Genomic DNA, 23898 nt, shown 5'->3' on the forward strand with positions numbered 1-23898 from the left:
AATCAGAACAGAGGGGTACTTATCCCCTGAAGGCTGTGATGATGTTGGGCACAAGGAGGAGCAGAGAGCTTCAATAATCCTGCTGCACTTCAACCTCTCTATCACTGACAAAGACCAGATGAAGGTTGCCAGCAATGGAGAAGGATTTCTGCCCTCCCAGAATCCCTTAGGATCTTACTGTTGGACAACATCAGACTGCCCTATGTGACATTTCCTGATGCTGTGAGCTGCTGATGACACCATGGTCAGGCATTTCAGTACACAAACTATCTGCCTTTCAATGGCCTTTCAAATGTCCAGTCAGGGTAGCGATAATATTGGCTATATCACGTTAAATGAGAGAATAATACCAGTCAAGAGCCAGCTGAACAGTATCAACAAAAATAATTTATAACTGAGAATATATGTGGTGCCTGCAGTTTTAAATAAAATATACATGCAAGCAAAGGACCCGTAATCCACAGTTAAAAAAAAAAAAAAAAAGAGAAAAATTTGCATTTTATATAATACTGTGATCCTCACCTGGATCTAGGTGAACGGCCAGTAAAAGGATTGCTGGATGGACCATGGAACACTTAAGCCAGGAGGACAGGTACCACAGAGCCTCTATAAAAATGTAATGTAACCAGCTTTTTTCCTGCACTGGTCAGCATTTCAGTAATGAAACGAATGGTCAGCTACTGAGTTCCATGAATGAATGGAAACATGAAACCTGTACCCTGGGGGACAGGCCCTGCTGCTGCAGTTGCACTAAAGGAGGAAAGTAATGACACTTTTAATGCCTCAAAGATATTCCACATGTACAGCAAGGGGACAAAATCAGAGCATATTATGTTTTTAAACTGTTTCCCATGTAACTAACACCTTAATTACAAGATTTTTTAGGAATAAAACATTATTTGTTTTCCTGGCAACACTTACCCCTTTCTGCATTTCTCACAGTACATATTTTTTCTATCCAGTGCCAGTCTAAGCGGACAGTAGTTTCCAAATGGGTTCGGATGACACTGTTTGCTGAAAAATCAAATGGAAGGCTGCTGGATGTGCCCCTCTAGTAGAGTTAACCTGGCTGGCAGCTGTAGAACATCAGCGCTTCACACCTCAACATCTTGTAGAGGTCCTCAGTCAATCAGGTGGTCCTGTGACCCAGTACTTGTCATTAAATCCTCTCAGACACTTGATGGTAGCTTTGATCCATTTATAAGGATCTGTGGTTGATCAGACATGGGAGGAATCCTGGAGGTATGATAATGGGAGGAGTGGACATAAAGGGTAGCAACATAATCTGGAGTGTCCACACCAGCTTTAAATTCCCTAAATGTCTCAGTTTGTTCTACTTGGCTGAAATGCATAACAAAGCTTTCTACACTCTTCAGGAGATGTAGCAGTGCTGAAAAAAAAACACCTAAATGGGTCATATAGAGGTGAACTGCAAAGGCAAAGTATGCTAAGTTTTACATTCCCCTTTCCTCTCTGAACCCTCCAAATTCATTTCCCAGTCCCTTAGAGACAAATACGTATTTTAAGAGATTTGGGGTGCCAAAAATGAATGGATGGGAAATCGAACCATGAGGAGAGCTGGCTTCCTCTCCAGAGAGCTCATTTACCCGCACGTGATCAATGAGTTAATTAAGTAAAAAGGAGAGAAGGCCCGTAAGGCATGGAGCACGGATGTGCAGCGGTTTGAGGAGGGTGCTGGAAACACACTTCCACGTGAATGCCTCAGAATTACCCGCAACCCTGGAGGCCTGGCAACGTCGGAGCCTCACATGTCAAATCAGCGACCCACAGAACAACATCCTGGCCTCATTTCTCACGTGTGAAAACATGCTTATGTTCTACCTGAGGACTCCTTAGGAACCCTTAGGAATAACATATTCCCCACTGCCACCCAGTCCCATGGCTTAGACAATAGACTGTGCCAGTTATTCTGTCCATTTGGTATTTACCTGGATCTGACAGACAATTTATAACATTTATTTATTTATTACTTCTGGCCTATGCAATTACAAACAGTATATGAAAGTCATCTCACATTTTTTGTTTAAAACTGGAGTGTGTCTAAAACAATAAATATCTGCATCATAAAATGCAGCTTTCCTTTCAATGACAGGGATGAAATGCAATTTAGTATTACTTCATAAATTTACTGGTGTTATTTATTGACATTTTGATACGAAAGGCACATGGATCATAATTTTCGTCCAGTGCAATTTGTAGTTGTCAAATTTTTGGATTGTTTACAATATAAACAACTTCCACACTGGGATTCTATTTGCCCTTTGGGATCTAACTCTGGAATTCAAACAATCTGAATAAGAATTCATTAAGTCTTTTGTGATACTGTAGTCAATTGAAAAGCTACAAATTATGCACGGTAATTATCACGACCTTGCCACTGTCCCTTGAAATAGTTTCTGTTTTTTCCGTTTCTTTTTCCATAATAATTTTATACACTTGTTTCCGTTGTCGACGGGAAATGGAGATCAATTCGTCTACCTGATATGGCTTTTCATTTAAATTTTATAAATTCATATGATCCTTTGGGTGATAAAACTGTGTTTTAGTTTTTCTGAGTATGAATCCCCTTTTCCAGGAAAAGTGAGCATGAGTTTATTCTTTCAAATGGTTTATTCCATGAAAAAGGAGAAAAATCTGCTGACTACTCAAACAGTCAACTCCAGTTTCTTCTTTTCTAACTCCCTGGTGTTTGAATATCAGTTGACTGTTTCATCCTGAGCCCAGGAAGAACATGGGCCTGTCAAGTCTTCAATGCAGAATGTTAACTCTATGCGGAAGGGGCAGTAATTACCCCAGCAAATAGACCAGAATGTAGCCACCCAATTGAAAAGAAAGGTAACTACACTGCTCATTTATCCAAAGTGACTAAGTGGTACACATATTTTACACATGTTTTTCTTTAGGTTATACGTGAGTGTTTCAATACTACATTACATTTATTCATTTAGCAGACGCTTTTCTCCAAAGGCACAGTCTAATGTGGACTGAACAGTGAAAGAATGACCATTATTTTGGAAAATTAATCACATTCTGTTCCATAATTAACAAAGAGAATGCTTTCAAGTCCAAAACTATGTATTTTAGACAACCACCAAGCTGAAATTAAGTCACTTAGGTATCTGAGACAAGGTCTGCAACACAACCTTTAACCCAAAAGCAAAGTTTTCCCTATCGATTTTAATGATAGCGATGACTGTCCTTATGTCAATGCAAGAGCATAATTCCCATCATAAAAATAATTCATAACTCTACAGCACCTTCACTGGGCTCCAAGCCTCAGAGACTTACTTTATGGCTGCTCAATAATGCAAGAAAAAAAAACTCATTCTGGATCTGGCAATCAAACCCAGGGTGACTGGAAATGCATACATTAGTACAAATCACATATCTGAGATCTATCTTTTTGAGTTTCTTTAAGGATGAATTCAAAAACAGTGCTCTCAGACTGAAACAAGTTTTCCTGCAAAAAACTTCAGACAAACATGCACGAATGCAGGGAGAGAACGAATCTCTATAGGCTACACTGGTTGATTTTTAGATAATATATCCAGCTGATAATGTCATGTTAACTGTAAATATCTCTGACAACAGGCTAGCTGGACATGTGTGCTTCAAATCGCGCTCCCATCTAATCCGACCTCCCATAGAACTATACATAAATCACCTCACACATAAAGAAGCCAGAGAACCTAATGAATGGAGCAGAACAGCTTACTATAAATGATGCCAATTTGTGTTTAGCTTTCTAGGACATATTTTAAAGTACGGCTGCCTATAACAAAAGCAAAGTCTCATTCGCATTTGTATATGTAATGCTTACCACTGGACCATTTTTCCATAAAAGCTTTTAATATGGCTCTACCATTCTTGCTGTTTCAGACCTCTGCAGCTAGCTAGCCCTAAAATTATGTTCTTCATAAAATTCATGTTATTGGAGCAACAAATCACTGAGCATAATTAATATCTGCAGAACTGCTTATTGTAAAAACAACAATAAAAATAATCGTATTTCACTCCTTGCTTTAACTCTGAAGAACAAAAACCCTATTTCTTAGATGTGAATTTTAATAACAACAGAACATGCCAGCTATGATTCAGAACTACAAATAAAGCATACTAGTGCAGCCTCTGTCCTACACCATTACAAACTGATGCCCCAGAACAAACTGATGTTAATTTTTTACAAGAATAATTATTTTTAAACTACTTTAGGATTTTATAATCAAAAATCTGTCTGAAAAGCATATAATTGATTTGAAACTCTTGTACAGAATACACATAGGTGCTGTTTGACTTCATTTCTGCTTTTGTTAATCCCTTTTGGCATCAAATTAAATCAAACTTTGACCCACCTACAACTTGCAAATTGCAAACCTGCAACTGACGTTGGCTTATTTCTCCTGTCAAAGAGCTTTAGGATCAACAGCGATGAGGGTACGCGTCGCTGACTCTGAGTTGGTACATGGCGGTTAGCAGCCGGCCCAGATGACCGCACTAAACATAGACCTCAGGCTTTGTCCTCAGTCTGTTATTTCCAAATGGCAACATGACCATCAACTAATATGTCCCAGGTTGAAATACATTTAGTAATACATTTAATCTAATGACCTTCACCTAACCTTACATATTATTTGGGCTATTAATAGAGCTTTTAACAGTGTACTAAAGTCAGATTTTATAAACAAACTGAAGAATGGCACTTTTCAACCAAAACCCCCCATTCCCCACCGACATCCAACAAGCTCACATCAAAAAAGCTTCTTAGGTATATCAGCTAATAAATGTTAAAACTGAAAATCAAAAGAAGAGCACAAATTCATCAGAAGTGAAGAGGAACGGAGAGGACGGAACTGTGCTGCAAACACTTGAGCCATGCTCTGCTCCCCCAAGGAGTGCCCTTCTCTCTGGCAAGCCATGTCAGTCAATAAAGCCTCTTGAGGAAAGTGAAAATACCCCCTCCTGCTCTCCTCAGTTACACTCCAAAACTTTTCAAATCACCTGCCAGTACTAATGATTCAACAAAACAAATGAAAACACAAAATCAAAGGCTCCTGCATCTTTTTTCCCATCTTCCCATTGTGATGCTTATCTATGTCAGTGTTGTTTGTCATTACTTTGTTTTACGTATGCTGTCCTGGCCTTATGAAATTTCCTCTGGGATGTATCTATCTATAGATGTATGAAATATACAAGCACACATATAGACAATGGCAGAATAAATTGTGATGTCACATGGTATTAGAAGGCGTATATGACTTGAGCAAGTCTTATAATGCTTTGCCAGTCCATGAAACACCTCAGGTGGCACACAATGCAGCCTGCAGCCCTTACTCTGGGTAGGGCTGATTGAGCCCTTTGGATGGGGACAGAGCTCTTCTTGTCTTTGCTGAATTCCAGCAGCAATGGAGCCTGAAAGGCCCACACCAGTGGAGCACACAAAAGTGCCCTGCCCTGGAAGAGCATACGCCTGTCTGGACAGAGCGTTTCTCAATGCCGCTCCTGTCCAAGGCGTGCGGCAACGACCGCAAATCCGGAGATGCAGAGTGGGCCGAACGCACCGCGGTCAGCGCTTCTGTGCGTTCCACGTATGCACCGTGATTCTGATCTGGGAAAAGACCACAGTGGACTGCGACGTACAAACTGTGAGTCTGGGTGTGTGTGCGTGTGCGTGCGTGCGTACGTGTGTGGGCAGCTGATGGACTCGATTCACAATTCATCATGTATCCTCCCACCCCTTCCTTTCGCACAGGAAAGAATGGACCTTAACCAGCACAACGTGGCATTCAGTGCGAAGGGGGCAGCAGGTGATGGACACCGTAAGCCCGACATGGAGCATCTCATCTGTGTGTGCCGAAGGAGAACTCCTTAACTGCCAAGAAATGGAGGGTTATTAAAAAAAAAAAAAAATCAACATGTATGACTATGAATAAAACGGATTCTTCAATCAAGGTTACACGTTGAAAAAAAAAAGAAAAGAAAAAAAAAAAGAGCAGGTGCTGTTCAGTGTTCTCCGCGCTGGAAGAGGAGCGACCGCACACCGTTACTGTTACTGACACACACACTGCTTTTCAGGTGAACCATTTTCGGACGCGGAAGGGAGGCGGTAAAGGGTGAAAAGAACGGCTCAGCATTTGCCCCAATAAGTGCATTAACATCAGCAGCGGGGCAGCCAGGTGCACGGGGAAGGATGGGGTAAAACATGCCTTTTTACGGACAGGTCAGGGCGCCGCGCTGCACCGCGCCGCACCGCGCCGCGCCACTGGGAAGATTCTTACCCGAAATCCCCCGGTGCTCAGCAAGGGCTGCACTGCTTCTCGGGGTTTTTATTATTTTATTTCGTCTTTATTTATTTATTTATCTCTGTATTTTTCTCTCAGAAGGAATCCTCCGCGCTATTTTGCCGCTCTGCTGTCCGGTGTGTTTGTTCCTAAAGAACCATTCCACTCTTTCGTAAAAATAAAAAAAAAAAAGGCGTTCAAAGCATGTTCTGTTTTTCCTCTAGAAAACAAGCTTCTTCCGAAGAGCCCTTTTTTTGCTCCCCTTTTCTTGCGACAACACCCGTCTCTTTCGGCAGCAAGACACCGACGCTTTTTTACCACATTTCACACAGACAGGGGGAAGTGGGATCAAATAATAATAATAATAATAGCCCCCCAAAAAAATCGAGCTCCGAGCAGCGCAGTAAAAATGAAGTCAATGAATGCAAGGAACCGCGTCGTGTCAGGTTTGTCTCCTCACGAATGAAAAGCCTCTATTCTCAGACTTTTTTTCCGCTCAGTTAATTGAAAAAAATCACAAGCGGATTTTTATCTCCTTGAAATCGTCTGTCGTTCTTCATCTGTCTTTTCGCCATGAAGAAAAAAAACGTACGATTTTTTTTTCGCTCTCCGCCGTTGCTTAATTCTGCTGCGCGAGCGAGGCTGTTCATATAATAATATTATTATTGTTATTATTATTATTATTATTATTAATCGTGTGCTGTAGGATCCATCACCGCCTCGTCTGGCCGCGCGCGGAGTCAGTCTCCGGCTCCGTCGGTTTGTGAACGAGGACCGAGCGGCATCGTGCACGACGCTCCCTCCGCGTTTAACGGTCCGACGCTCTCCCGGTCTCGCGCTTCAGCAGGGATGCTGTGCCTTTTCCGCTCCCGTCGCCTCGCGCACGCGCGCGCTGCCGCGCGCTCTCGGAGAGTGTCCCTCAGAGAGCCGCCGTACGTTAGTCAGCGACTGAGGGAAAAAAAGCCCGTAGCGTCCGATTTTTTTCTTCTACCTTTGCCTGTTTTTAATCCCTTACAGATTGTATGTGTCGCTCCCGGGGTGCCGTCGAGTTAGCGAATCATTCCCCGCTCTTATTTCGCACCTTCTTCGAATGAGAAGAGTCCCCATCAGCAGAAAGAGGTACCGTCGCATAGCCGGCTTCTGAATGGTGGAAAAAGGTTTCCGTTTTTTCCCTTCTCCCTTCGCCCTCGCATCAGGTCTTCAGCTGGGAGATCTGCATCAGGGTGACGTCAGAAAATGTTAAAGTGATACAAACCTGTTTTATATCCTCACTGTGCCACTACCATCATCGCCTTGTGACCCACGAGGTATTGCCCAAAGTCATTTTCTTCTTCTTAAAAAAATTAAAGTATCCATGCATGCATTTCTATAAATAATAATAATAATAATAATAAAACACCTTAAGTTAACTCACCTGCTTCATTTGACACAACATGCATACCTGTTTTTCAGTCATCCAACCATGCTTGACCATATTCAGACACTGGGATTAGACATTGGAGACATGATGTACACCTGACCGCAGTTAGACAAAGAAAAAGTATATTTTATTATGGTCTAAAACAATGTGGAAAAAACACCAGGTAATCATATGTGCTGTCATCATGAAAGACCTGATGTTTTTAAACTGGTTCATAGTGCAATCATAGTCATAATCATAATGCAACACCATTTAAAGCTTGGAAAAGTTTTTGGATTTCATTACCAATAGCTAATACATAAAAGAAGCTCGTGACCTTTAGTCTGGCTGATTCATTTATTCTGCTTGGACATAAACCAAAGGCCTAATTGGCCACACACATATGTCATGGTATGTCTTACAGTGTAACAACGCATTACATTAATTCACACCTTGTGCACAGAACCTATTTAACTGATGTCATAATTTATGTATTTTCCTTTTTATACAGTATAGTTTGACAGGTGATAAAATATTTTGTTCAGTTGTATTACTAAATTACATGAAAAGAGGGACAGCAAATACAGAGAAAAGGGGGTGGTAAAATTTGAGACTAGGTGCAATAACAGCCCTTGGCAACATGAAGTACGGTGAAGACTTGGTAATTGTCCTTTTACTTCTTGAAAATTTGTCTTGATCACTTTTATTGTTTAAAGTGTCTTTAAAGTACCATAAAGGTTGTCGCGCGTCCTCAGCCCAAAAAAAGCTGGGTCTTGGTTTTTAAAGAGGAGGGACCATATCATAACAGACAACTAGAGCTGTATGCACATTTGCCCATGAACACACACACACACACAAACATTTCCCTATGAAATGCAGATATCAGAGTAATCTGCAAAGAGTGGATGGTCCCAATAAGAGTACCCATTAGGACAATTCTGAGGATTTGGATGTATCACAAGGCCTCAAACCATTTGGCTGGTTCACACCAAATGTGACAAATTAAATTGTTCTTTTTCATTAATTATATTTGTGTAACAATTTTCCAGTTCAATTGGACAATATCTCAGCGAAATAACACCAATGGTCTCTCTCAGTTTGGTTGTGTAATGTAAATATTCCATACAGTAACTGATCTGTAGAGTTACAAGACCCAAAATGGAAATAAGTAAAGAATATCCTACAATGCATATATAACTATAAATACATATTCTCACAATCACACCCATGCACATGATGACATTCACACATGTATTTCTAACCCCTGCTGTTACCTTTGGTTTATAGCATGGCACTCCAAAGCGAATGTTTTAGACTGAAAAGGAATTAATATTGAACTTCAGTAAACAGGTCTGATTGTCTTTCCAAGATATGATGAATGCTGAGGCCTTTGATAAGAGCTCAGCTTTGATCTTACTTGGTCTTTTGCACAGCAGGCCTCTTATCGGGACGTTTGCGTAGTGCAGTTTTTTCCAGTGCAGTTGCTGTTAGGAAAAGCGTCATATTACCATAACATCACACTATTACCATTTTACCATAAAGAGTAATGCAAGACTGCAGTTTTTTGACCTTTTGTATTTCCTCTAGGTATCCTATCCTTTGTACCTATGGCAGTATGTATGTGCAAGTATTATGTCCCCAAGCCACATGTTCTTCCTCTGGGGATTTTGTGGGTACAAGCCCTCCCCTATTATTTCTGTGGGTTCAGAAACATTCTTCCTAAGACAGGCGATACCTCCCAGGGGCCTCTGTGTTTGCATGTGTCTCCTTCCTTGTGCCAGTGCAGGTGTAGGTGTTTTCGTCCCGATGTCTCTATGGGTACAGGTATTGACTCTCTAACACTGGTATGTGCACAGGTGTTTCTTCCTAGTGCCTGTATGGGTGCAGGTGTTGCCTTTCAAACACCCGTATTGGTGCAGGTGTTTTCTTCCTAATGTCTGAGTAGGTGCAGGTGTTTCCTTCTTACACCTTTGTGGATGCAGAGTTTCCAAGAGCCTCAGTGAGTGAAAGTGTTTCCTTCTATTGTGTCATGTGTCAGTACAGGTGTTTCCTAGTGTCTCTATGGGTTGCTGTGTAGATGCAGGTTTTTCCTTCCTAGTTCCAATGTGGGTGCAGTTGGGTGCTCTCTCTCCATGGCAGGCATTCCTTCTGGGGTCTGGATGAGTACAAATATGTCATCCTTAAGGCTTCCTTTTAGTACAGATGTCAGATTGCCGCTGGCCTAGCCCTGCGAAACACAGATAGACAGCTGTCTCTCTGGTTAAAGTGGGCGTAGCGAGAGAGAGCTTTAACACGTCGTCCTTACGCAGCGTGTCGTTGCAAGCCTCTGCACATGCCACTCTCGCAGTCCCATGGCATCTGCTCCTAATTGGGCTGATCTGCGTTCTGGCATCACATTCACATCTCGGGCTGGGCCAGTGGCTAATTGCTGTGTCTTCATTCACTGACAAAGAGACAGCGAGGGAGAAAGTGCTATTGATATAGATTATTTATGTTGCATGTTTAATAACTTCTTTATGTACACTGTATATCCTTTTTACTTTTGCTGGCCTTACTAGGGCAACCTTGAACAATGTCTTTTATTTAGAAGTGTTAGATTGTGAAAACATGTTTCTTCAACGTTTGTACAAGTGATTTTTTTTTCTTCTGCAATGACAGTTGGAACACATGGCAAATAAATTAAATGTTGCACACAGAAAAAGTCAAAATCAAGCTTTTATCTCTGCAGCGTTTGAAGTCACAATAATGTTTTTGGAGAATTTCATTTTCATGCTCTTGAATAGACCCTACTCATGCATTCAGCCTACAAGACCTTATTTTATTCTTGATTTTAATAGGTTTGTTAGAGTTTCTGAGGGGCGCGGTGGCGCAGTGGGTTGGACCGCAGTCCTGCTCTCCGGTGGGTCTGGGGTTCAAGTCCCGCTGGGGGTGCCTTGCGATGGACTGGCGTCCCGTCCTGGGTGTGTCCCCTCCCTCTCTCCCGCCTTACGCCCTGTGTTGCCGGGTAGGCTCCGGTTCCCCGTGACCCCGTATAGGACAAGCGGTTCTGAAAATGTGTGTGTGTGTGTGTTAGAGTTTCTATGTGTGTATCATCTAAGATCCAAGTATGAAACTGATTTGTAAAAACCTCCAAGAATGCACAAATGTTTAGACTTATTCATTGATTTTTATTGATTTGTTTAAATCTTGACAGTTTCAATTTGTATATCATACTCACAGTTTGATTTACAGTTAGAGATATTTGTTATTTATATACTACACATTCAAGAATACATTTTCTTCAAATTTGCCTGCATGACTTACTATGTCATTAATTTAAACAGTAATTTATTTCTGGGTGTGTAACTTGCTAAACAGTACCTTAGCCAAGTTCCTCCTGTGATTTGATTCTGTAGTCTGTCAGACATAAATCTAGTTTCTTAACCATTATGATACCTGCCACCTTGACTTCCGTACACCAGTAACGGAACACTGCGAATGAAAAATGAATATATCCTTACAAAAGCAATGCCAATAAGGTTTCAAAATGAAATGCATTTAGGTGAAAATGACAGGTGAGGAATAAGGAATATTTCAGCCAGTTCTTCTTGAAAATGGTCAATCTTGAGTCAATCTCAGCACCACAAAGAACCTGATGTTCTTATTTGTTCAGCTCCTAAGTCTATCCATCTAACCACAAGGGAGGCAAAGCAGCATAAATATTATATTCAGTGTAGCATTTTATGAATTCCCACTGAGTTTTTTTAAACTGTCTTACACCTGTCATACACCTGTCATACCTGTGCTTTCTCAGACATGAGTATCCATTCTAACACAGGTGTGTGCTTTGTCATAAAGGTATTAGCTCCCTGAAACAGATATGTTTCCTTACATTGCGTGACATGCATGTATTTCCTCAAAAGGGTGGTGTTTTTCCAATACAAAGGTATATTTCTGAAATGTTGCATTTGTTATTATGCCTTTCTTTTCCACTCCACTTGTACTTTGTCATATTTTCTTACTGTTCATAGTATCAGAACTGGCATGCCATTTTATTTTTAGTCATTTGAGCAGTGTTAGTGTATGCCTAGTTTTTTTTATTTATTTATTTATTTTTTTTAAATTATGGGAAGAAAAAGTAGTAAAACCCATAAGCCCATCTGTTGCCACCTCACTCTGGACACTTTCCAGATCAGACATGCACCAGAAGACTACATGAACCTTTTCTAGTTCAAGTGTGAACATCCTCAAGCAATCATTAGCTGATGCAAATGTACACTTTTACAAACTGTTATGCATGTCTTCATAAGATTGTGTTCTTCCTTACAAAATTGTATGTCTAGCAGACTTTTTTTTAACTCTGAAGGATAAAAGGTGTATCACTGTCCGTTGTCATCCATTTGTATAGCTTAATATTTCTTGAAGTGCTTGCAGTTTTGTGCTCAAAATATCACAACATAACACAACATAAACACTGTATTTTAACTCATGCCTTTGTTAGGTAGCAGGTGCAATTTTTATATAACAGCTATCTTACTACAGGAAGCAAATATTATTTCCACTGTCTGATATCATTTTTACATAACCTCTGTAACAGGCATATTTGTGTAATATACAAATCAGACAGTTTTTGTTTATTCAAACTCTTTGTTTTGTGAGAATAAAGCAGTATACAGAAATTTCTCATGTCTATAAATTTCTAATACGTTCTGTCTTTGTTCCTGAAGGCTGTTAAGTTTCACTGCATGCGTATATTTAGCATTTTCTTATGGATATGGAGGACCAAACATTTTATCTGTGATGAGAAAATGAAAAGGTAAAGCTTTATACTTGAAAGGATAGTATACTTATAGTTGAAAGGATGAGACATCCAGCGGAGTCTTCCTGAGTTTACCCAAACTAGCACTCACAGAACAATTAGGTACCAAATGCAGCCAGATATCTATGAAACAAAGAGACAACCTCCAGTGAGAAGTTGAAAGATTTACATAGTGACTGAAGAGGTACTGGTATAGTTCACATAGCTACACTCAATGGCCACTTTATTAGGCACACCACACTGCTTACAGATACAGCTTTCCCCCACAGTGAGTGACATGATTGTGACTCGGTATAGAAAGCATGCGTAAAGGGTTAAGAAGTCATTTTACTGTTTGGATGAACATTAGAATGGACATCACATGTGATCTAAATGGTACTGAACGTGCCATAATCATTGGTTGAAGCCGCACTGGTTCCAGCATCTCATAAATGGTTACCGTCTGGAGACGTTGCTCAGTGTTAAGAGTTTACCAAAAATGGTGACATGAACAAGTAAAAATCCAGTCAGTGGCAATCCTGTGGCTGAAAAAGTCTCCCTGACAGGACAGGTCAGAAGAGAAAGACGAAACTCGTTAAAGTTAACATGAATACTATTAGAAATGCAAAAATAACAGTTCAGAACAACAGTGGTGTGTAGAAACGTGTCTCAGAATGCACACTTCATCAAACCTTAAAGTGGATGGACTACAGCAGCAGAAGACCATACCAGGTTCACCTCCTCTAAGCTCAGAACAAGAAGATGAGGTTCTGGTAGACATGGGGTCACCAAAACTGCTTGACTGAAGAGTTCAAAACATTACCTTGTCTGTGAAATCCCAGTTTCTGTTGCAACATGACGGCTGCAAGATCCAAAACTGGCACCAAAACAACGAAACCACGGATCTTTCTTATGTGCACCAGGTACATCCACTCACAGCCATTCAAGCCTAACTCCAATTGATACTTCCAGCAGGACAATGTGCCAGGTCACAAAGTACACATCATTATAGGATGTTCCACAAATACTACAGAGCCTTTTCTTTATTCCAGCGGCCTTCTCCCCTCACCTGTCAAGCCAACAGCATCTTTCGGATAAGGTGGAATGTGACCAAAAAACCTTCAGAAACTGCAAAGGTGTCAAATCAGCATGGACCAAGAACCCTGTTATGGAATGGAATGTGCCCTGCCCCTTGTTACTGAACTCATGCTTTTCTGGAAGTAAAAGAGGGTTCTGCCCAATACTAGCTAAGTGTACCTTATAAAGTGACTAATGAGTATTTGTGTAAATTTGACAAAATTTTATCCTTCAGAGATCCGTCACCCTGTTGTAGATATTCTAACTATAGGTATATACCTGAGATGGGAGGATGATTCCCTCCATAGATATTAAAGCAAGCCTTATATGCCCTCAGCCAAATATTTGTGTATAACTCCTCTGAGAACTATTGTTGCTATTTTTTGGTCTTCTTGGTACCTGTCCAGCTGGTATACCCACAAATCTAACTAGAGTTGAAAGATATCAAGAATTATTAGAAAGCACCAATACAAACCTCATAGAATTTACAGCTTTGATATCTACAGCATCACAGGAATAATTTATGTAGGGGACACGGGGGACATATCCCCAGGACCAAACAATTTTGTTTTCAGCACATTTTTAATTCTGAATTTTAGTAGACTTTAATTAGACTGCTGAGTCCCCACATCACATGGTCCCCACAAACTAATTTGAATTAAAAAAATAACGCTTCTCAACAGAATGTTACTCTGTTACATTGGACCTATGGCTGAAAAGTACTAAAACTAACTGGAAAATCTTAATCACATCTCAGAGGAATATATATGGATTGAAAAAACTCTTGTGCTGTGAGATCTACATACTGTGGATATTGTCTCAATACTCTTTAAACAAGAATGAGAATTGTGTTTCTAATTTGGAAAAAAAAAAAATTGCAGTTTATGGAGACCTTAATCTCAACATTGATTCATGTTTTCATAGCAATTTATAATTGTTTTGCTAAATTTTTAAATATGGAACTGAAGTAGATTAAATCCCAGCACATCTTGATTTGGCTGGTGTCAGAAAGGAGCGGAAATTGCTGAAAGGCAGGGACATTTATTTTTTAAGAATAACATTTACACTGCCTCTTTGCCCTGTGACTGCAGGCTGCACACGTTTTTAATTGAAGCTGGTGGCAAAATCTCAAATTGCATCGATCCGCTTTGAAGAGAAATGCAAATGAACTTAATGAGGTTGCTAATTACAGCAGGGGCCTGTGCCTCTCCAGCGCTGACCACAAAGTGCACGAGGACAGCGACAGTGTTGCAAATGCTAAACCCAACATTACGTCCCATCGAGGGCCATTCTCTTTGCAAATCGGAGATTTAATCCCACTCCTGCCTCCCTCAATGAGCAGCACAGCCCATTTTATAGAATTTTCAGGGTATTTTTCGAAAATCTCTATATACTATCAAAAAATCCTGTAATCAATTAGCCATGGGGAAAAATACCACCTTTTTTTATTTACTTGGCTGCAGCCTGTGTTTCGTCCTTGTTGTTTACCCCCCAAAGATGTGACGCTTCTGTCATTTAAACACAGCAGCCTGTAGCTGGGGACGCTCTGATGCATTATTGAGAACACACCGTGCTACAAGTTATCGCTAAGGTGGGTGGTCCAGGCTGGAATATGAACAGGACTAAAAGGGAGAACGAACACACACACACCTTCAGAACCACTTGTCCCATACAGGGTCGCAGGGAACCAGAGCCAACCCGGTAACACAGGGTGCAAGGCCAGAGGGGGAGGGGACACACCCAGGACAGGACATCAGTCCATCACAAGGCACCCCAAGCGGGACTCAAACCCCAGACCCACCAGAGAGCAGGACTGTGGTCCAACCCACTGCGCCACCGCACCAAGGGAGAAAACACTGACATAAAATCATGGGACCTCAGAAGTAAAACCACTGCCTTCACCGCAGCTCAACGTGTGATATACTCGCCATATATCTCAACACCTAGGCAACAATCGAAAAAATTTACTTGTCACTGAAAAATCTCAAAGTAAAACATTTTCCCAGCTGACACGCTGAAATAAAACGAATTTCATCCGAAGCGAATAACTCAATTAAAATGTGACACAATCTACCACATCATGCGAGTTATTCTCTCTTGATCAGCAATCGAGAATAAAACAAAGGAATGCAAGCAGAGATAGGGAATTTAATCTTAAGGTGTTTCAAAAGCATGGGGGACACATTGAGCGAGGCCTGAGGAACGAGGGGGGTATTTCACTACCTGTATCAACAGGGTGCATGATCAGGGTGGGAAGATGTGCACTTCGCTCACGGCAGCTCAGCTTGCCTGGTATGAAAGGTTCAGTGATTGAAAGGCAACTATCATGTGCAATAGAGCAGCTCTCGAAGACTTCAGCGTCTGGAGGACCGTCCACCGCACCGCTCGCTCTTGCTCTGTTTCATGCCTGCTTTGTGATTTTGACACCACCTCCTTCCGTTCTTTACTGGCGTTGTTTGCCGGATATTTTACAAGCGAACTAAAACAGGGCCTCGGAGTGAGAGCGCCGTGACTTTGTTTACCACCCAAGCCACATGACGAGCGGCGCTGGAGGCGAGCGGCCTGATGAGATCTGCCACGGCGCAGCTCGTGTAGCGCTGAGGAACGAGTAAGAGAAAGACCTCTGTCGGCGAGAACGTGTCGCAGGAGATGGGAATGTGACTTCAACTAATCTGTTACCTGCCTCATAAAAACAATCGCTAAGCATGTTTGTTTTCCCGCGCACCTTCTTCTCCACTCCACGTTCACGTGTCACGCAGCCCAAATTTAATAGACCTGCATGTCGCACCCATAGATAAGCAGGGCCCTGTTTGCCTTGTGCAGCAGGTGTGGTAATCTCCTGCTTTCTCTCCATGGCACGCGCTTACGCGCAGAGACGCGCGCTCGAACCTCGGCGACGCTGCCGTAAATGCAATATTTAGAATAACACGAGGAGCGAAATGCACGAGCATGTGGGGTGCGCACAGAGAGCACGATCGCCTGGGGGACAATGGCGCGCGAATAGGCTGTGCTTCTAGGCAGCACTTGAGTGGGACCCCTTCCCCGGGATGACTATGTCATATTAGTCCTACACCCATGGCTTTGGTTCAGAAAAATGTGGTTTCCAACAGATGCTCAATGAGGGAGAACATTAAGTGATAAGAAAGAGGGCAGAACTAGGTGTGTGTGTGTGTGTGTGTGTGTGTGTGTATAACCTGGGCATTTCAGCCCTTTGATGCTACCCACTATAACCATTTTTCATGCATCTCCAGGGTATATTTACCAGATGCGGATGGGAAACCTAAGGCTTGTAAGCGGCTTTAATTAAAATGCACTAATTACAAAATAAACTAACTGGATTGAAACCATGCTACAGCTTTTTGGATTTAAAGACTCATGTGCAGAACTGTGCGCTTTCTGTTGTTCTGCATTCCAGAGGTCATCGCTCAGTTTCATTTAATGCGTGTGTGGAGCTTCTTTTTCTTTTCACAATGTCCATTTTTGGGTCATAACGAGGAGGGGAAACGATGAAATAGCGCCACCTCCTGGAAATCCTCTTTAAAATTACCGTTGAATAAATGACAGCTGGGCTGTGCTGCAGAAATGTCTTTTTTATGCTTGCCTTGGCTAATTTTTCAGGGAGGGCCTTTGCGATGTAAAATGTTGAACTGCTCATTTTAGGGATGAAAGAACAAAGCACAAAACAGCAAAATAACTCTGAGGAAAACAGAGCATAAAATGTAATGTCCTCTTTTTCAAGATACTAATGTAGGGTAAATATGGTAACCTCTGGGCTATTTTTTTTGCCATACACTAATATCTTTGAGGGGGGTGCAGTGGCACAGCGGATTTGACCGGGTCCTACTCTCCGGTGGGTCTAGGATTCGAGTCCCGCTTGGGGTGCCTTGCGATAGACTGGCGTCCCATCCTGGGTGTGCCCCCTCCCCCTCCAGCCTTGCGCCCTCTGTTGCTGGGATAGGTTCCAGGCCCCCTGTGACCCTGCTTGGATCAAGCAGTTTCAGACAATGTGTGCGTGTGTGTGTACTATCTTTGATAAGTTTCATACTTTTGTAAAAAGCATCTGCTTCAGCTGACATTTCTATTTTTGAAGTATTATCAGCGAAGACTGAAGATCAATATTGTTCATTGATTTTTATCGCCGAATCAGCTATAAACAGTTTACATTTATTCATTTAGCAGACGTGTTTCTCAGAGAACATTACTGTAATCAAGTTCAAGAGAGGGAGAGATTTGGATGGACACGTGATTCTTGAATACACACACAGTGCATTTTTTCCACACACCACACAACCAGGGTACATTACACGAGTACCTTTACTGATTAATTACGTGATGCTGCTTTCTTCGCCTGTTATTATGTGACAAAAGCGAATTCGCCATTGCCAGCTCCGCAGAGCCTTGCTCCACGTGGTCATACATTGCAGACACTGGCTGCTCTGCGCTGCGCTCGCACGCACGCACGCACCTGGAAGGAACACCTTGGATCACCGGAGTCACCCGCGCGTCTCGCGAGAAGCACGTGCCCTGCCGAGAGAGAGGAGGGCGAACCCAGAAAAGAGGAGAAGAAGGGGTGCCGAGTTCAAAAAGGCCTTTTATTATTATTTCCCTGCTTGACTATTCTATTGAAGACTCCTGGCTGATAAAGGTTTAAAAGAGGTGAAAACGGAACTACTGGAAATGAAACTATGACATTATTTATTCGCTGATTTGTTACTTTTATTAACATTCTCCGTCCAGTTCTGTCTGAAACACAGACTTATTTGGGGATTGACAATACTAACAGTGGTGGGGGGGCCGTCCATAGGATACGGCCCCTTGTCACACTCACTCACCACTGTACGTGGACGGACTCTGAGCCAAGACACTACTGTACTGCTTTTACTCTGCGCTCTCGTCGGTTATTTGGGCTGTTCGCGACTTGCAGTTTCACGCCCGAGGGGTTTCATCATTTCGGCGCAAACGGTGAGAATGAGGTCAGGCGGGTCACGTGGGCTAGAGGGAACTTGAGGGACACCGAACTCGGTAGCGCTTCCCACAGTGTCCATGGAGACACGGCCAAGAGCTGGGTTTGAGAGAGAGAGAGAGAGAGAGCGAGCGCGCGCGCGGGGCGGACAGCGAGCCCCGTTCCGCAACATTTTAACAGGACAGGGTCACGTGATCGCGCTGCCAGGTCCGCGCGTGTGATCACGTGAAACGTCCCGCGAACACAACGTGCAGGCCTACATGCCATGGCAAGTGGGCATTCGCACGCGCATTTTTAATCAGAACCCGGCGGACAAGAAGCGAAGCAAGTCTTGCTGCTGCCGAACGTAAAGTTAGTAAGTAAGTGCGGTCGCCGCCGGGGTTTCCTCATCACGAGGAGTAAGTTACACAGTGACTGGTCCTAGCTGAGGTGTGTTTGTGTTTTACTCGGGGATTTGCGCCTCGAGCCTCTGCCTAAGGTGGAATAAATTAAAGGTACAATTGAATGTGTGCGTAACGGCTGTGACACCTCACCTCGCGGGCTGTTCGTCGTGTGCGTGCGTGTGTGTGTGTGTATGCACGTACGCGCGCGCTACTCCGATCACCGTGTTGGCGGCGCTGTTTGCTGTCCGCGGTGCTCTCGGTGTACCCACACTGACCGAGGCGCGTTCCCGCCGCCCCCTCCCCTCCAGGGTACCATGAGCGCCGCCTTGCTGGTGCAGAGGCTCGCGGCGCTGTCGGGGGCTGCGGCTGTGACTGCGGGGGCCTACGGAGCTCACGGTAGGATCCAAAGCTGCTGTGTGAACCGCTTCTGTTGCTACATCTTAGATCTATACATGAGGACCGATGGATCCAGAGCAGGAGCAGGTACATGTGACACACACACACACTAGAGCCCTGCCTGAGAGGCGCGAGGACACCTGCGCAACACTCGCAGGAGGAGACACGTCGGTGCCCCCAGCTCAGCGACCCACGTGTGTCCTGCATCTCTGGGAACTGCTGCAGAAGAGTGGGGTGGGGGGTGACATGTGGTCCATTTCGTGATCACACTCCTTAGAGTGAGTGAGGAAAATCTACAGTGCTGCCAAGTGTCTTCAAACTTTTCACTGCTACTCTGTATATGTCCCGTATCTCAACATGCACACTTGGCTTCTCGTATTACATCGGAGTTAAGGATTTTCAAAGACACGAATATTTTCAAGTTTAGATTGTTTGTTTGTTTTTTTTTTTTAAAAAATTTAATCCCAGAGGGAAATTGCACGGGGCTAGAATAATGTACATGCAGCAATTTTTGACTAAACAACATGCACAGTCACAGCAGGACACAAAGAGTATCACAGGAGTAAATGCATAGATACAGAGCTAAGCTGTGCACACAATGTGATGCAAGTAAAGATATAAAAAGGTATTACTGTCTGCTCAGCAGGACTCCGTCACCCCCCCACAGCGAGAGGACTCATTATAAATCCTAATGGCCATTGGCAGGAGTGATTCCAGGTAGTTCCTTGGAACAGAACCCTGGGACCTGTCTCTTGCTGAACATACTCTTCTCTACCCAGGGCTTACTTTTAATTGCATTTTCTTCACCCTTCTGTACTCTTACATTTTTTTTATTCCAGCTGTATCCATCAGTTGATGAGCTAGTGTATGTCCCTCCAACACATGTTGCTACAGTACAGAAATATATGCATGTACGTCTGTACAAATATACTGATGCATTGCACACACGTAGAATATACAAACAGGTTTCGAAGTCGGAACGAAGAGAAAACAAATAAACTTGTACGCAGCCAGCGCTTGTGCTCCGATAGAGTTGTGAAAAGCTGCTCGGAAAGTTTCCGCGGAACTCACAAATATAGCAGTGGCTTTGTCAACGCTTTTCTCCATCTTTCCATAGGGTTTAGACGCAGTGACAGGGATGACTATCTGAAAGAGGTAAAGACGCCAGACTTGTTCTGATGCACTGTGACTATTTCTAATGCTCCCATACTTGCTATGTAAGGGCAGTACTTTTGTTTAATGTGGAATGTGTTTTTCTGGTGAATGAGTGAATTACTAGTGTGTCGGCAGAGACGTTCTATAAAGGTTAATCCTCAAAACGCAACATAACATGTCAGCATTCACAATGCATCAAAGGCTCTCGTGGACTTTCTTCAGTATAATTACCCACAATGCGCAAACACTGTGTGGTATACATCAGGATAATGGAGGGTTTCATGTCATTGTGAAAGCCTTGTAAAATTATAACTGTTATGAATCTGTTAGGGCTGATGGTGTGTCTGTTATCCACAGTTGTATGAAATAGCCAACAAGTACCACTTCTTCCACAGCCTGGCATTACTGGGGGCAGCACGGTGCAGGAAACCTATGGTGGTAGGTACCGAAATCTTTAGACGTGGTCCCTGAGCAGTTGTGGAGGTTACACTAAAGGACATCAGAGTAAAATATGTCATCACAAACTGCAAGTTTTATTGGGCATAATTGATTTTCCATGAGTTAGTATCATAGTATATGCAGTACATTTGAATATAAAGAGAGAGGGTGAGCAAAGACCTTCCACCTTCTTACCTGGTTCTGAGATGCACCAAGTGTGTCATACTTTCAACCAGACACGTTTGATAAATTAGATTTTTTTTTTTAGTGCTTTATCATCTTATTCCTGCTTTTTATTTAGATGGACGTACAGTTATCTGTAATAAGTCCTTTGTGTAGCTGTCATGCCTACTGCTTTTTTGTCTCAGCCGGCTGTTCCCCCCAAATACCATTTTACTTGTTTATATTACTAGATATTTTACAGGAGCAGTTTTAGCTAGGTATTCTTCTGCATAGCACACAAGTTGCATGTTTGAATCCTGCCTCACTGTAGGACTGTAGTAACCTTGAGCAAGGGATTTACCCTAAATTGTTCCAGTAAAAATGACCCCACTGTATGAATGGGTAGATCAGTGTAAGTATCTCAACGTTCATTATAAGCTGCTATGGAGAAAAGTGTCAGCTAAGTCCATGTAAATGTTGCGAGGAACTCCCGTTGAGTTTGCGTTGTAACTGTGTTCACAGGCCGGCGCCCTTCTCACGGCAGGCATGGGGCTTTTCTGTGGGGCCCTGTACCACCAGGCTTTGACAGGTGACCCAAGCCTGAGCAAGATGGCTCCTGTCGGAGGCACTCTGCTTATTGCTGGCTGGGTAGCTATTGCACTGTAAACCCAAGGTTTTGCACCCATGAGAGCTACCCAGGGAAAGCTTCAGGACCATAATACCTTCTGATGTAGCCTTTGCGGTAACTGGGCGTTGTAAAATTCCTGTTATCACAAGCTCTTTTTGGGCATGGGTGTAAGTCAGAGATAAGGCCCATATGTCTCCATTGCTTTGCCTTCTGTAGCTGGTAGATGCTGACTGCATGCCGTATCTCTTTTTTGTGTGAGTGTATTTCCTACCTGAATAAAGCTGTCTCAAAAGTAAAATGTCAGCTTGGTGTTTCACTTTGCATTCCTCCCGTAGTATTCGTATGGCACTTTTCTGTTGGTGGGAGACGGCTCATCCACCCATGACATTCGATACGCCAAGAATTAAGAAACTCCTGCCTACTTCTGTTGCTGTATCCCAAAGTGATCCAACCTGAATCTGGAACATTGTGGAAAAATTAGTTTCTTAAATATAGATGAGACTTAAGTCTCAAAAATTCAGAAAATCCAGGTGGATTTATTTTGTGATTTCATAGTTGAGTAAACCTCTTGGATAATTTTTGTGCCCTTGCTATAAAACAATACCATTATGTGGAAAAATCTTACCTTTAAACACAAAGGTGTCTGTGAAAGTTTAATTTGACACTTGGCCTCTTCCTAAGAACTGAAACAGATGGAAAAAAATAGGGAAAACCATGCTGATTTAGACTGAATTAATTCACAGCCCATTCTTCATTTTGTGATAGATTCTATAATAAACTTGTGTTCAAACTTGTTTGTGTGGTTTTTTTTTTTTTTAAGAAACTACTTTGTCATTTTGACATGGTTTTAACTCCCAGGTCTCTCCTTTTCAGCTGCAACTCAGCATCTCCTTGTTAAGACCATAAAATGTTACAGCGTTCTACTCCAGGAAGCTGTTTTAAGTACCATTTTTCTTTCCTGGAACTCATCTCCCCTCTCTTTTTGAGCTACACGCACCTCGCTTATTTTGCCTGTGTTGCGGCCAATCACTGGTGCTTTCCATGCTTTCTTTATCGATGTACGCAAGTCATAACGTGAGTCTGAGCGCTGCATGTTTGGACACTGGACAAACAATTGAAATGGACAACTCCGAAGCTTTGAGACTGTATAGGGGCAAACTAGACCATATATTGCCGATATTGTTAATTGTGTCTCTGTGGAACTGAACTTCACAAGACTTTCCTATTTCACTGAACCCCCACCCATCACCACAAACCCCAGATTTTTTTTTTTCCTTCAAACTAGCAGACAGCCTATAAATATTTCAACCCCTGCTTCTTCTGAGGACAGTGCGTTGCCGGAACACAAACGATCTTGGCTTTCGGTCTGAACGCACACACGGCCGCCTCGCACACCCACTCCAAAGGCTGGGATTCAAAGGCCTTCTCTGACTAGGAGGGAGGATGCGCATTACACGCTTCTCTGCAGAATGAAAACAAAATGAAACGTTACACCCACAGAAACCTGACACGATTACTTTAAGCCTTTTTCCACACATACACCATACTGTTCAGCACAAAAACTAATGTCTCCGGTTTGAGGCAAAAACCTTCAGACTGTAGCCAGCCACACACCAAATGGAACTAAAGTTGTTAAATGGTTAAACCATTGGGAGCAATCAGGAAAAAAAGCACTACTAGACCCCAAAAACAAATGACCACTCATATAATCTATAACTAGACATACACAAGGTGTTACTACGTACACCTCACACACCTGTATAGTCACTACACAAATCTCTGCACCTTTTTTTTTAATCCAGTGTTGTTCTTTACATGTTCTCATGTTTTCCATAAATTATTTTTTGTGTCTAAATTTTGTGTCTTGTTTACTTTCCCTTGCATTGTATATAACATACCTGTACAAACATATGTCTAGTGTCTATTTTGTATATTGTGTACTTTATATATATATATATATATATATATATATGTGTGTATATATATATTATCTTTTATTAGCCCACTCTACTTTTATTATCTGTCTTGTCACTGTCATTCTGTCTGTGCTGTGGAAGTTCCTGTCATCAAGACGAATTCCTTGTATATGTAAACATACTTGGCAATAAAGCTCATTCATTCTTTCATTCATTCATGGCAGTGAATGATTAATAAAAGATCTTCAAGGCTAAATTCAGTAGAAGGATCTATCTATCTATCTATCTATCTAGCTAGGCCAGAG

At 42.4% G+C, this 23898-nt stretch overlaps 2 protein-coding genes across 6 annotated transcripts in view; one reads left to right on the forward strand and one right to left on the reverse strand.

Moving 5' to 3' along the window:
* Positions 1–7515, reverse strand: part of nlgn2a (neuroligin 2a) — a 106134-nt gene extending 98619 nt beyond the window's left edge. For both annotated transcript variants that reach the window (XM_018744452.2, XM_018744450.2), the window contains exon 1: positions 6297–7515. The gene's annotated coding sequence lies outside the window, so the exon portion shown is untranslated. The remainder of the gene's footprint in view (positions 1–6296) is intronic.
* Positions 7516–18073: 10558 nt separating this feature from the next.
* Positions 18074–21975, forward strand: tmem256 (transmembrane protein 256). 4 transcript variants are annotated; one of them, XM_018744385.1, is made up of 5 exons: positions 18074–18208; positions 19207–19294; positions 20412–20449; positions 20807–20887; positions 21572–21975. In XM_018744385.1, the coding sequence occupies exons 2-5, from the start codon at positions 19213–19215 to the stop codon at positions 21713–21715; spliced, it is 345 nt and encodes a 114-aa protein (XP_018599901.1). In that variant the 5' UTR covers positions 18074–18208; positions 19207–19212; the 3' UTR covers positions 21716–21975. The 4 variants fall into 4 exon arrangements, with proteins under 4 accessions (XP_018599901.1, XP_018599902.1, XP_018599900.1 ...); XM_018744386.1 differs by lacking the exon at positions 18074–18208 and adding an exon at positions 18222–18514; XM_018744384.2 differs by lacking the exon at positions 18074–18208 and adding an exon at positions 18541–18874.
* The last annotated feature ends 1923 nt before the right edge of the window (positions 21976–23898 follow it).

The sequence above is a fragment of the Scleropages formosus genome, chromosome 13 (assembly GCF_900964775.1).
Source record: "Scleropages formosus chromosome 13, fSclFor1.1, whole genome shotgun sequence".
Taxonomy (NCBI): domain Eukaryota; kingdom Metazoa; phylum Chordata; class Actinopteri; order Osteoglossiformes; family Osteoglossidae; genus Scleropages; species Scleropages formosus.

Bases quoted from the DNA above. Each gene is read 5' to 3' on its own strand.
- tmem256 (XM_018744385.1), top strand. From the start codon at position 19,213: ATGAGCGCCGCCTTGCTGGTGCAGAGGCTCGCGGCGCTGTCGGGGGCT. The intron at 20,450-20,806 runs GTAAAGACGCCA...TGTTATCCACAG, and splicing joins GGGATGACTATCTGAAAGAG to TTGTATGAAATAGCCAACAA. The intron at 20,888-21,571 runs GTAGGTACCGAA...CTGTGTTCACAG, and splicing joins GGTGCAGGAAACCTATGGTG to GCCGGCGCCCTTCTCACGGC.